This window comes from Pollachius pollachius, assembly GCF_949987615.1.
Source record: "Pollachius pollachius genome assembly, chromosome: 14".
NCBI lineage: Eukaryota > Metazoa > Chordata > Actinopteri > Gadiformes > Gadidae > Pollachius > Pollachius pollachius.
This window is the reverse complement of record NC_136947.1, coordinates 4,267,702-4,282,457: the sequence shown is the minus strand read 5'-3', so window position 1 is coordinate 4,282,457 and position 14,756 is coordinate 4,267,702. Positions and strand designations below refer to the sequence as shown.

Genomic DNA, 14,756 nt, shown 5'->3' with positions numbered 1-14,756 from the left:
CACCAGATGAAATAAATGAAATAAACTAATTGGCACCGTGACCACCAGTAGCAAACTTAAGTCTCGAGCCTTTCTCCAGCCCACACATTGCCGCAAGTGACAGCTCTCGGTGACACTGTTGTCATGCTCACCATTAATTAGGTTTCTAATGAGCCTAATTAAATCACTTAAAGGGTGTCACGTGACTTGTTTAAGTTTTTCCCACCGCTTCTTTGCATTTCATTCATTACTCGGTGTCAGCTATTTGAGACCTTTTGTTTTCGAATGGAAAATGATTGAGAGAAGTGTGGTGTACACCGAAACGAACGCAGAAACGCTCTCCACACTAAAGACTTGCAATGCAATGCCTTCCCAGGAGCTCCCCTGCCTCATATCACAAGTAAGTGCTTTCACTCCATGGATCATTCTTTATGAAGAGAAATGTGAGAAACACATCAGCGGTTCAGGAAAAACAGATGTTGGGCAATCTGGTAATGTTCCAGTAATTGTGGTTATGTACTGTAGCCTTTCCATATGTCTCCCAGCCTTCAATTATTGCATCGCATTTTGCAGGGAATCTGACCCGATGGCGATGATTAGGAGCTTTTGGCATCATGACAGATCAACAGACTCTTATGGAAAGGCTACTCTTTGCGTAAGTTGCTTAAATGGATTAATAAACATTCAATCCATTCAGAAAATTAGCACATAGCTCACGTCAATTTATTTACTCATGCTATAGAATACTAATAATCACCAAATGAAACCCCCTTACCACATTTCCAGTGGATATTATGTGTGGTTATACGGTGTGCATGTGGTGGATTTGCCAAGGGAATAGACTTTTCAACAATCATTACAAGTGCTAATTGGCTCATTGCCCCGTGTGTTCACCTTACCTTGAAAGGCTGATGGACTTGGGATTTGTAGTTTTCCGGCACTTCCCAGGTGAGGAGCACAGAGGTTTTCATGACGGCTTTCACACCAAAGCTCGTGGCGAACGCTGTCGGAATGAAGAGGGCTCCGATTAACATCTCAAGCATGACATCTCTCCACAATGCAAAAACTGTAATCTTTTTTGCTAAGCCGCCTAATTGAATTGGACACGACCAAGCGGCGCTAATGCTCTGAACGCAGTCCGTGGCGTTACCTGAAGGCCAAACGTCCCTGGCCTTGGGGTGGGTGAAAGCCGGGTGGATGTGTGCAAAAAAAACACCGCCATTCTCGTTCATGCTCGGTTACCAATCGCTTGGTAATACCTTTCATCCCTCCCAGGACTGTTCCATCTAATTATACACCCTCCCTCCCCCCGCCCCCTGCTGCTACAACATGCAGCAGGCAATTGCCTGTACGATTAGTGTGAAATGTAGAAACGGGAAGGGGAGGGGCTGCACAAACATAGAAACACCTTGTGTGCACCTAGTGACTGTTGCCATCAACACGTGCATGTTAATACGCTGCCTCAAACGCAGGAGGGGACGCACGCTGTGCCCGAAGTGTGTGTTTGTTTGTGTTACTGTGCGTGTGTGTGTGTTGTTGGAGCCGCATTGTGGTTGCAGCACGTAATGAGATTAGTGTTCTCTGAATCAATAACGCACCGCTGAGGTGTACGGAGAAAATAAGGTGGGGATTACGTGGGGGAAGGAAGGCATGGCTCGGCGGGAAGGCGGCGTCATGTGTAGCCCACCATCAGCCGGAGGGGGCCGTGACGTGAACACGGATGGACTGAAAGACGCCCGCACTCCTGACCGGACTTGTATACAAGCATGTGCATACACGGGCATCCTTTTACGATTTCATGTCGTCATCATGCGCCCGCTCACGTGTATGTGTGTGTGTGTGTGTGTGCGTGCGTGTCACTCTCAGTGTGACTGTGTGTCCGTGTAGGCGCGTGATTGCGTGAGAAAAACAAAACGAAATCAATAGTAGGTTAATAATCAACGGTGCGACCGATTGCCAGCGAGCGAAAAAACAACCCGGTGCCCGATAGTTCGGCGGTGTTTGAGGACACAGTGTACACTTATGATCCCCCCCCCCCCCTCAGAGTCCTACCCGGGGAGGTGGACATGGTCCGGCTCTGGATGCTGGGGCTGATGGGACCGGCGCCCTTGCTGGTGAAGGCCTGCACGCGGATGTCGTAGGTGGTGTCGGGCTTCAGCCCCTGGATGGTCATGCGGGTGTCCCCCGTGCGGTTGGTGGTGTTCTGCTGGCTGTTGATGTCGCGGTACACCACCGTGTACTGCGTGATGCGCCCGTTGCGCTCCGCCAGCGCCGGGGGCTCCCAGGCCAGCTGGGTGCTGGTGGTGGTGAGGCCCGTCACGCGCAGGTTGAGCGGGAAGCCCGAGGGCGTGTCCTCCTGCGTGCCGATCTCCTTGACGTAGGCCTCGCCGGCGCCGGCGCGGTTCTTGGCGCTGAGGCGGAAGACGTAGGTGGCGCCCTTGTGCAGCCCCGTCACCGTGTAGTGGTCGTCCAGGCTGCGCAGCTCGCGCGACGTGAAGGCCTCGTCCTCCGTGCGCTTGTACTGCAGCAGGTAGCCCATCAGCTCGCCCACCATGTCCTTGGGCGGCTGCCACTGGATCAGGGCCGTGTTGCCGATGGTGGTGCTGATCATCATGGTGGGCTTGCCTGGCACTGCGGAGCGGGGGAAGGGAGACAGGGGGGCGGGGGGGAGTGGTTACGTTTCCATGCAGCCATCACCCCTTAACCCATTCAGACCGGATCACGCATCTGTGCGTGTTTACCTTTAAGACCGGATTGTGCATCAATACGTGTTTACCATTAACCCATTTGTACCGGCTGCGCGGAGCAACATTGTATCTACTAGATACAATTTTGCGCCGCACAGCAGCCGGTACAAATGGGTTAAAGGTCCCATGGCATGCGACCAGGTGTGAGTGTGATTAGCCGTCACAAGCCGTTTTGAAAATTGGTCTCTTGTGACACCACAGGTGGGCGTGTTCTTCTAGATGTGTGACGGATAGATGAGCAACGTTTGCTGGGTAGGCCGGTAGACCGATCTATCCAGCACACATCTAGGTGGACAAGCCCACCTGTGATGTCAGAAGCTGCACCTTTTCAAAACGGCTTGTAATGGCTAGTCACACTCACACCTGGTGGTATAATATGTCGCCTTTAAGTCCCCATGAAGCCATCACCCCTTAATTGGTGCCAAAAAAGGGGGGAACACCCATGGTTGACTGGTGGTTAAGGCGCCCCGTCCCGTGGCGAGCTTTAGACTTTATTCTCCCCAACCGGAAATTCTTTGTCACGTCACAAACACATGGGCCGCAGGCCGACAGTTAAAAACAGATGGACAACAAACACAACAACAACAACACGCAGACAGGATACATAGACAGATTGGGACCGGAGTGCTATTCTCTCTTGGCCTATTGTTGAGGGCTGCTATGGCACCAGGCTTTCGCCATAGCGAGCCCTCCTTCACAACAGGGACCTGTACCTGCGTCCACAGGGCGTAATGGTGAGGGGACAGCTGAGTGGGTGTGTGTCGTCCAGTGCTGTCCTACATGCGATGCGGGCGGTGGCCTTGAGATTGAGCTCTTACCCGCCCCGGTGGTGGTGATGACCTTGGCCTTGCTGCGGGCTCCGTCCCCCTTGGTGGTGTACGCCGCCACCGTGACCGAGTAGGTGGTCTCCGCGTGCAGCCCCCCGATGATGGCCTCCTTCAAACACGCAGCAGAGAAACCACCCCGAAACACAGTTAGCAGAGAGCCTCGTGACGGAGGGAGAGACGGCGCCTCGGGTTTGTTAGAGCCGACCCATCACACACAAGCACTTAATCCCGCGTGAAGAGGACACACACGCGCACACACACACACACGCCGCAAAATCCAAACCGCAGAACACAACGTTAGGACACACCCCCTTCTCCATCCACCTGCAGATTCAATCAATTTCTGTGTTCAATGCTCAATTACATAATGGAGGTGCTTCAATGGAGAAGGACTTTTTAGACTCCCCCCCCCACCCCCCCAAGCCTGAGAAGGAGCATTTCTTTCTTCTCTTGGTCCAAAAAAAGAAAAAATAGCCCTTTTGCCCGAACACAAGGCACACACTGAACCCATTAAACCAACAACCCAACAGGTTGAACCAGAACAGCACCAGTGTGTCAGTGTTGCTGTCTACCGCTTGGCTGAGCATGACATGTTGCCCCAGGTTTCTTTGGTGCAAATATGGCCGCCGTGCGCTAAGCAATTTGACACGAAACGGATGGAAAGACGTGAAATCTATCATCTCTCTTGTTTCCTTTTGGATTTGATTCGTATCCAATCAACGGTCTTTAACAGTATCAGGGATACTTGAGTGGGTGATCCGAATGGGTAGACAGGAACAGAGACACAGCCAGGTGGGACAAGTGGACAGCATTGAATTAACAGCAAACCGCACACGATAGTTCAGAACACACAGAGTGACTGGCTGCAGAACGAGCACTCACTAACACGGACTGCAGCCACGATGGACGCGACACACACACCCCAGTGCACACTCCATCCCACACACATTGATCCGCTTCAACGTAAACAAAGACGCACCCGCCCACACACACACACACAACCCTAAACACACACACAGAGACAGACACACAGATTCATACAAGCACAATCAACACACATACACACCAGGGTAAACATAAATGCTCACACACATACCAAAGCTCACACACACACACACACACACACACACACACACACACACACACTGAGAACAGAGAACAAATGACTGCCCCAGGCGTGTACACACATGCCCGAGTTGTCTTACTGGGGCCACAGAGAGGACAAACACTCAAGATGCCTACAAGCGTTCTGTTGCAATTTGTGCAACACCCAACTCAAACTCAGTGTACTTTACTCGGGCCCTCATGCAGTTTCCCCTGCTTATGACGCATTCGCTTCCTCGTCCAGCTCAGCGTATTTTTAAATCGTCCCTACAATATACACATATACCCTTATATTGTTCAACCGGCCATCCTTCCTTTAAGCCAGGCGCTGCTCCTCTGTGTCGCGTTTAAACTTTATCGAGGAAGACTCATTACTTTAATCGGGCAAAATGGCTTCCACAGTCTCAACAGCGACATGCGCCTGAGTCCCAGTCTACCCAACGACACCTCCATCCCCCCTCCCCCCTGTCCCTCAAACGCTCCCTCGGCAGGGTTTGTAGGAAGGTCGCGCTGGGCCCAGCGTGACGGTGGAAAGAAAGGAAAAAGAGGAACGAAAGAAAAAAATGAAAAAAGGCAGGGCTTTAAAGTTTCCTTGGGAGCAAATGCTTAGAGCGGCACCAAAAGGCATTACTGAGATTATCCAGTCCAACTGTCACTGAAATGGATTCCCTTCTCCGTCTCCATGCTAGCTATCAACGCTTGTGTAGTGAAAACTCGAACTATGGGGTTGGGGGGGGATACTTTGAATGTAATTATGTTCATGTCATTTATTATAATTTTTCTCTGCGGCACGTGCCTCTCCTCAACCAAGATAACGAATAGCTTTAGCGCGAGGAAAGAACATGACAAAGAAATGACCTGCCTCAGGTATTACATATAGCGGGTGTAAAATATGCTGTGGGTGGCGAGGCCGAGCGAACGCGCTCAGATGCTCATAGGTGCTAGCAGTGAGGCGCTGGTTTGGCACACGGCGCGCGGAGCTTCTCAACGTGGCAGCGCAAGAAACAACAAGGTGCGGGCGAACAGATGCCTGCATCTGAACGCCATGTCTGTCAAGTGTTAATCAGCATCAACACTGGGGTAGGAGGAGGCGTGTGTGTGTGTGTGTGTGTGTGTGTGTGTGTGTGTGTGTGTGTGTGTGTGTGTGTGTGTGTGTGTGTGTGTGTGTGTGTCTGATCAGTAATTGGCCCACGTGACCCGACTACAGCCAAGATGTCAGCCTTTCTTCGGTATTTACAATATGCGTCGGATTTGTGGGCGGGTTAGTTAAATTCTGCTTCTTCATTTCTTGCCATCAGCTATTTCTTGCACGCCGCCCTAATCATTACGTCAAAGTTCGATACTGCCTATGCTTTGATGACATTATAGCCCCTCAGACAAAATGCTACGTGATTCTTTAAGATTATCTTGTTCTCTGCTATTCTTGTTGGGTAGACTTTTCGATCTACATAACATGCACATTGAATTCTCAGGCATTTAAAAATTAAGACACATGCTTTATTAAACCCTTATTTTGCCCTTTTAATATTTTAGCTGGTCTGTGTTTTCCGTCCCATAACGTTTTGCCTAAATAAATAAAAGGCCTATTACGCTATAAGTTAAACATGGGCTACACATTTTGTTTGATTCATTCATTACCGACAACAGGCTGCGCCCACGTGCATGCTGAAAAGGTTTTCAACATGGCAAATTCCCTTCGAATTACAAATGAAGAACAACGACGAAATGACGGCTGCCCGCAAATCTCCATATGAAACCGAAGTCATAATATCAAAGGCTTTCCGTCTATGGCTGGTCTTTACATTATTATAAGCGGTGCATTATTAATGGAATCCAAATGACGGCTGTGTAAGGTCACAAACCCCCCCCACTCAGACACTTCTCTCACATCTCCTCTCAGACGCTGAAAGCTTTCCTGTGACGACCTGACAGACTCCCATTGAATCGTTCCGATAGGGGCCATGCAAGCGTGTGTGTCTGTGCATCTGCGACCCGTCTGCGAGGTAATAAGCCATAACAAAGTGGGCCGCCTGACAGCCGGCGTTGTGCCGCCGCCACCGCCATTGTGCCGGCGACGGCGAGAACGACATCCGGCCAGACGGGCGCAACATGAAAGGCTGATGGCAACCGGAGGAGACAACGAGACGCCGGCTCCTCCCCTTTAGTGACAGGTGGGGGGGAGGGGGGCATCGGAAACAGCAGGTGCGTGGTGCTACCACCATTACGTCATTGCACCATTGAGTGGGGATGTCCTCCGATGTGGTCTTTTTCCCGCCCTCCCGATCGTATCCCCTCTAGTTCAACAGTCTTCGGGAGCAGTTTATTCAGATATTTAGTGTAGTTTAGTACACAGCGTCCTATGTTTATTCACAGGTTTGTTTTACGCTCTTGGCCTTCCTTCTCCATTAAATGGAGCAAGATACTAGGAATACACGGTTGGCGATATACCAAGCCTCTTTAATGAGTCAATGTGTGAACATGATTCTTCTAGGGAAACTTTCTCCTCTTGGGCGGTAACCACAGAGGAACCAAACGAGGGGTGAGGCCATATCGGAGAGGAAAGGTTTGGCCATGGCTGAGGCCAGCCATAGCGGGAGAGACCAAGTTCGTTTGCACTAGACCATGGGGGGAAGTGGACATCCTGCAAGGATGCAAGACCACTAAAGGAATCTACACCATGAAGAAGTAACTCACTTAACGGCTTGCAAATGGAGAGAGGAAGGGAGCCATCTCTAGTTGCAAGGATCCTTCATACAAATGTATTTTTATTATTTTATTATACATTAAATTGACTAGCAACAATGTTATAACATTAATACATATATAATTTGACATTGTTAGTATTAACGCACACACCAACAAACACACACACAAACAAACCCCCCAGATCAAATCCGAGGTCACACGATGCACCGATTTTTTTGCCACACGTCTGCGAGCACACACACAGAGAGACAGATAGAGCGCGCAAACACCCCCCCCCCCCCCAACACACACACACATACAGATGCTCATCTCCCACTCTGCGGGAGGGAGGGAGAGAGTGAGGGAGGAAGAGCCTGGCTGACAGCAGCAGCATCCCAGCAGCACACGCATGAGAGTTACTCACATGCTCCGTGGACTCCTCAATATTCCACTGATGGGGGAGAGGGACGGAGACACACACAGGACACACAGAACGGGAGAACGAAATGAGTCACAGACGACATCACGGCGGGAGCCGTTGTGATGGGGGGGGGGGGGGGGGGGGGGGGGGGGGGGGAGTAGGCAAAAAAAGAAAAAACACAGTTTTCTTTTTTTTCGCAGGGAAGCAGATGAATGAACACAGGTGTCAACACACTCATGGTGCAGAGCGTAGGGGGAAGGGGGATAGAGAGAGAGAGAGAGAGAGAGAGAGAGAGAGAGAGAGAGAGAGAGAGAGAGAGAGAGAGAGAGAGAGAAAAAAAGGGAATGAATAAAGGAGGCTATTTGTGTTTAAACAGACTAAATTGTGAAAACAGGTCGTGGGGGCTGTAAACTCTTTGACGGTATTTTTCGCGATTGATTTGTAGATTTCGTTTTGAATACACCATGCACTGCCTTGTTTTTTTTTTTTCCTCCAAATCTAGCAACTCCATTTCCCTCCCTCACCACCCCACGCCGAGAGCCAAGCAGAAACTCCCCGAAGTGGACTCTCCCGAAAAAGATTCACCGTCCTCTCGCAAAATAAAATACTAACAAACCATGGGGGAAGACAGAGCCCTCCATCCATATTTCACTGTGTATATTTTCCCAGCCCTGGCCTGGTCCGCGGGCCCGCCCCTGAGCCATTCCTGGGGGGCGGTGGGAAGCCCATTTTCCTGTTGCAGAGAGTTTCTGCGGCGCCGAGCGTGAAATCCTATTACCAGTGCCGCTACGTTGGACTCGTGACATCAAGCGACATCCGTGCAGAACCAAACACTGTCCCCCCCCCCCCCCCCCCACACACCACCACACCCACCAGGGGGGGCTTGGGGGGCTTGGGCCGAGGGGACTGGATGAGGGAGACGTGGGGACTGTCTCGTCTCCGTTCCGCTGCTAAGTGACTCGGCTGTCACCCGCTCCGATGTTTACGAGTCTTCTAACGGAGAAAGCCCTTTGTGAATAAATGAGTGAACGACCTTCCGATGTGAATTATGCACGTGGTTTCCAGGGCGTGCTTGTGTGCCCCGCCTTTTGTTTACTTGTTTTGTGTGTGGGGGTGATGGACAACGCGGAAACACTCCCGAGATAAGTCCGTGACCCGGCAGCGCTGCGTCCTCCCTGGGGTTTGTCTCGCTCCGCCTTTCGAGGGAGACGCCGCCGTGCTCGGCGTCCGCGATCAGACGAGGCTGTGCGCCTTCTTCTTCTCCTTTGCATTTCTTTCCTGAATAGAAACAGCGCCCCCTGCTGGATGTGTGTGTTTATGTCTTGTTCAGCCGAAGGGGCCCGGGGTTCCTGAAGTCCTCCACAGCAGTGTGTGTGTGTGTGTGTGTGTGTGTGTGTGCGTGCGTGTGTGTGTCTGTGTTTGCGCGCTCCCCCTCATCAGAGAATCCGTGGCCACGCGTTTCCCCCCCCCTGACGTGGCGGTGATCACAATGAAGAGCTCCATTTAAAAACAGCTGCTCCTTAACGCCATGAATAACAGTTTGCGACGTGCCTAATTGCCTAATTTGTTTACCATTGACTCCGTTCGCACTGTCCTCGGTCGAGGAGTGAACACATTACGGGTGCGCTAGGCTCCTCTCCAGTTATCTCTCCATCAAGCATCCCCCTGTTTACAACGGAATCGTTTTGGGAGGCGTCAAAAAATAAAAAATTGCCGGTACCGATTTATGTTCCGGAGGTGGGGGGTTTGCCAATGCGGCGCCGGTGCTGGTGGCCTTTGTTGTGGTGGGAAAACACGAGGACTGTTATTTGCAGACTTGTGAATGCAAATGCGATGTCATGGGGCCGCCTGGGCTGAGCGGGGGGGGGAAAAAGAGAACAAGCGCACGGGGGATGGAGTGATGTGGAAGAGAGAGCTGTCAGGATTGATGGAGTGAAGCCGTCTGAGGGGCTCCTCGTCCTCCATTTTTCTCTCCCCCTCTTCTTTCCGTTCCCCGCTCAGCCGAGGCCGCAGAGGCAGTGAGGCATTGCCTGGCTTGTTCTTAAACACACACAGGCCCAGGCACACTCCGCCACAGATAGGACACGTAGGCACACTGCCCACGAGTGCGCCTTCCCATAAGTACACACACAGAGAAATATATGTATATCGCATGAGTGGTCAAATAAAATGAACCTGGAGAAAATGGTGGAAAAAAAAAAGAAATGCCAGGAAAACTTGGGGTGGAAAGCGCCCGGGTTAAAGGCTAATACCTTCTGAGCCCTGGCCAACGGTTTCAGCACTTTCCAAGGAAAAACATGCAGAAAACTGAAGGGGGGGGGGCGTCCTCCGAGCGGAAGCAGAGGCCTGGCCGCGTGGCGCCTGTCGGCCACTTAGGATTGTGGCTAATTTGTGCTGATAGCGATATGGTTGGGGAGGAGGATGAGGAACGTCAGGGCTGTCGACGACCTCAAAGTTAAATTTAGCCGTGGAAATGAGGCCGCTGTGTGGGCACCCACTTGAAGCGGAAAAGAGCAGCTTAAAAGCCCGCCCACACGCGGGTGAGCACTCGGCGAGCTACCGCTATCGGTGGTGCGCGCCAGCTAGCTACCGGGCTAGTGGGCTCATCCTGTGAGGCTGGATGGATACACAAAAATTACATAGACAGAGACACATCTAGAGGTATGGATCGATTCAGGTGGATAGGCCGATGGATAGACCGATGGACGGACGATACAGATGGATCGATTGAGAAAAATGAGATGTATAGTGAGGGGAGAAAACAGGAGAAAAATGAAAAAAAGAGTAGGGAAAGGTGAGAGGGGAGTTGAGAGTGGTTTCAACAAGCATCTCAAGTCCAATCAGTCGGCTCAGATATGTGATTAAAGATTGAAGGCTGAGGTGGGAGTGGGCTACAGGTCTGCTTTTTCCCCTCCTTTCCTGGCAGTCCAACTGTGTGTGGTGGAGCTGACAACAAGCGACACTGATTTCGCAGCACCCTTAAAAATGAAAAAAGGAGGAGGATATTTAGATTTGTTACCACAACCGTGGTAAACTTTCTTTGTCTTGCATTTCTTTTTCTTAAGTCTTGTGTTGTTTTTTTGTCATCGGTTGTTTGAGTTACTCGAGCCCGTGTCGAGCCTTGCACGCACGCACGCACGCACGCACGCACGCACACACACACACACCAGCTAGGAGGGTGCGCGGGTCGGCTCACGTTGGCCCCATTGTTCCGGCGTTCTTGTTGTTGTTGGTTTTATTCTCTCCATGCCCAGCGAGGCTTTGCCTGCGGTATGTGAACAGGCAAGCCGTGCGAGAGGTGAAAGGGGAAGGCTTGTGAGGGAGGCAGTGGGGCGTGCGTGGAATTTGGGGGGGTGGGGCCACTCGGCGCTGTGCGGTCCTTAATGACGTCCGGGTGCAGGTCCTCGCAGGTTTGGCAGCGTCGCCGTCGCCGCACACAAAACTAATCTGTGGAGATGACTCAATCGAGGGTAACCGACCCGCACGCAAGCCTCTGGTAATTATCCCGGCTGGGGGAATGTCGTGAGGAGGGAGGGAGGGAGGGAGGGAGGGAGGGAGGGAGGGAGGAGTGAGCAAACTCTGGTTTCGGCGAGGCGGAGTGAGGCCAAGGTGAGTAGGGGCGTCTCGATACTGCTCCAGCCCGTACTCGGTCTCTCACGCCTTTTTTGTTTGTTTTTTTGTTATGTCAGCACGGCCAGGCGCAAATGAGTCGTGGCGAGAGGTACCGTGTTTACAGACGGCCGGGTCATGCTCAGTTCACCTCGGCATCGCGCTTTCAAATTTCTCCCTTTGGACAAGACCGACCCCCCGGGTGGTCCGCGGCGCAGTTAGCCGGCGTGGCGAGTAGGGTGCTCCGGAGAAGATAGGGTGCCATTGTTGTGTTGTCTCCGCGCAGACCAAGGGGACCTTGTCCTGAGCGCCACGACGCCCGGGGGTGGGGGGGGGGCGGGCCACAACACAGCTGTCTGAGGAGCCTGCCAGGGGCGAGAGACCTCCAGTTTTGGTCGGGCTGATGAACGGGAGTGGAAGGGCGCACTTGTTTTGCCAGGTGTGTGGGAAGAAGTGACGGAGGAGGGGGTTAGGGGCTGGGGGGGAGGCTTGGCCGGTACTCATTGGTCAGAGCGTTTTTTTGTCCTGCCTGTTTTCGGGGCGCACTGGGGTCCGGTCTCACTATTATGCTCATAATGTGTCATCTTATCGGGGAGAGACACACACACAGCCATTCATTATTCGTTTAGGGCCGTAGCGCAAGCGATGGTATCTATGCAGGGCGTGCCGGCTTTATCTGGTTTGGAGTGCGCCTCCTGCCCTGTTTAAAGGTGACTTTCAGAGCACCAGCGTCTCGATACTGTCTCTGTGTGTGTGTGTGTGTGTGTGTGTGTGTGTGTGTGTGTGTGTGTGTGTGTGTGTCTGTGTGTGTGTGTCGAACACAGCGGCGTGTTTTCAGAGGCAAACGAGGGTTAATTGTGTCACCGAAGGGCACAGCAGAGAAGCCGGGACCGCCCGGGAACTCAACCGGCACACCGCTGCAGGTTCCCCCTCCAACGCCCCCCACCCCCCCGGCCCGACAGGAACGTGTTCGGCGGCCTGTGGAGATGGTTGTTGGCCCGTGGTTCTCGGGCCGGGGGGGGGGGGGGGTTCTTACATGTTGGGATGATATGCTTCTGATTGGGCGTTGGGGGTGGGTGGCGGGGCAATTGAGCGCGTGTTCACGCAAAAATAGTGGTTCTCCCGGGCAAAAACAATCCAGAGGAGGCCTGGTAATTGACGCCCCGTGGCTTGGGTTGCACTAAGCCGGGGAAACGGGCGAGGGAGAACGGCAGGCACTGAGAAAGGTTTTCGGTTTTTAAGATATTCATGATTCTCTGAATCCCCTCTTAAGGATTACAATCTCTCATCCATCTTGCATCGGTGGTGCTACGTGGCGCGGGGCGCTTTGGGGCGATTCCTGAGCTCCCCTCGCATTGATGTGCAAAGGGCGACGCAGGGGGAAAATAAGTTGTAATTTATAAACAGGGGGGGTAACAAGGCAGTGCATATGTCGTCGGTGGCGCAACAAAAAAAATAGAAATAATGATATAAAGCATGGGGAGAGGTACTCAGCCCCACAGCCTGCCCCCTTCCTCCTACTGATGTAACCACATCCATAAAATATTTAACAGCTATTAGCGCTTACAGGGAGCTTGTTACAGCCGCTAATCCACGGCAGAAGAGGAGCCGGGGATGCCACCGAGGGCAGTGTAAGAAAATGTGCAGCGGGGGAGAGAGAGAGAGAGAAAGAGTGACAGAGAGAGAGAGAGAAAGAGAGAGAGAGTGGGTGGGTGCGGGGCAGGACTCAGAGAGGAGGTGGGAATAGGAACAGAAGGGGAGGGTGTGTTGACACAGGGATGACTGAGACACTGTGATGAATCGGACACGGTCCGTGTGCCCTACCTGGAGGAGGAGGTTGGGGGGGAGAGAGAGAGAGAGAGAGAGAGAGAGAGAGAGAGAGAGAGAGAGAGAGAGAGAGAGAGAGAGAGAGAGAGAGAGAGAGAGAGAGAGAGAGAGAGAGAGAGAGAGAGAGAGAATCGAACCCCTAGGGTGGGGGCTCTGAGGCCGGGCCCCGGACTGCTCTCTGTACCTGGGCTTCAGGGAGGGACACGTCCATGATGTTGGGCTGGCCACGCGGCTCGTCGTTCTCCAGGCGCGAGAAGATGACCTGGTACCCCCGGATCTGCCCGTGCTGCTTGCCCTGCATGGGGGGCTTCCAGGTGACGCGGATGGCCGTCGAGTTCACCGCCGTCACCTCCAGCTTCTTGGGGGGAGCCCCGGGCACTGAGGGGGTGAGAGAGAAGGGAGACAGGGGGGGCGGGGAGAGAGAGGGAGAGATGGGGGTGGTAGGGGAAGAGGGTGGGTAGAGGTTGATCTTGTTTAGACAGAACGTGAAGGAACGATTTAGAAGATGTAGCAGCACACGGGAATGAAAAACGGAGTCGAGGGAGACCGATTTCAGGATGACACAAATTAGAAAGGACGGGGGAGGGAGAGAAGGAGAGAGAGCACGAGAGACAGAGAGAGGGAGATGAAGGGATACAAACGATGGAAGGACGGGGGGATAGAGGAACACAGAGGGAGCGAGATGAGGTGAAGGGAGGAGAGAAGAAAGAAGAACCAGGGAAAACGGGGAAGAGGGGGGGGGGGGAAAGTCAAACCGGGCTGAGCCAGCGATTTGTCTCTCCCTCAGCTAACTGTGGTTTTGTGATGTGGCGCCAAGAACCATCGACGTTACGACTTCAGCATTTTCCCCCTTCTCTTCCTTAACTTCCTTCTGGGTTTTCTTTAGGTTTTTTTTTGGGGCAGAGTGGCTTTCTCGGTAGGAGGCTTGGCGTTGACTACGGGTCTCCGGCATATTTCAGCGTTACAGACCATAAAAGTCTGGTCTGGACCACTCCCGCCCCAAGCAGGAGGAGAGCATGCGGTCTAGCTGTCTGAAGGCCTACCCAAATCCACCCGCATTGAGACAAATGTGTGTGCATAGATATATATATATATATACACACACACACAGAAGCATTGGACTCAATGCCTCAATATATATTAAAACATTAAAAAAAAAGCATTAATTATGGATGACTAACCCTCTCCTTCACACCGCACACAAAAGGAAAAGAAGAGGAGGTAGAAAGAGAATACAGAAAATGAAGGAAAACAAAAGAGGGAAAAATGTAGTTATGTTCCATTTTCCCTTCGTCTGATCGCTGTGTTAAAAGCCTTGGCAAGGGGGAAAAAGCTGACAGACAGACAGACACAGGAGGACAGGCAGCCAGTGAGACATCTGCCAAGGAGTGGAAAAGAAAACCCCAAAACAAATGAGATAAAAGCCACCTCTGCCAACACATCATCATGAACCCTGATGGACACAGAGCAGAGAGCAAGAGAGAGAGAGACCTACGTCCTCACAGAGAGCCAGAGAGAGACCTACTTCCTCACAGAGACAGACAGGCCTACGTCCTC

The 14,756-nt window shown here is 52.3% G+C and overlaps 1 protein-coding gene across 1 annotated transcript in view; it reads right to left on the bottom strand.

The window, feature by feature from the left end:
• The window catches only part of LOC307085679 (receptor-type tyrosine-protein phosphatase F-like), a 113,468-nt gene that overhangs the window by 29,669 nt on the left and 69,043 nt on the right, over nt 1-14,756 (bottom strand). The window contains exons 12-16 of the mRNA XM_079750545.1: nt 13,384-13,577; nt 7,767-7,793; nt 3,545-3,662; nt 2,032-2,610; nt 879-982 (exon numbers count right to left, since the gene is read on the bottom strand). Of these exons, the coding sequence (XP_079606671.1) occupies nt 879-982; nt 2,032-2,610; nt 3,545-3,662; nt 7,767-7,793; nt 13,384-13,577 (1,022 nt within the window). The remainder of the gene's footprint in view (nt 1-878; nt 983-2,031; nt 2,611-3,544; nt 3,663-7,766; nt 7,794-13,383; nt 13,578-14,756) is intronic.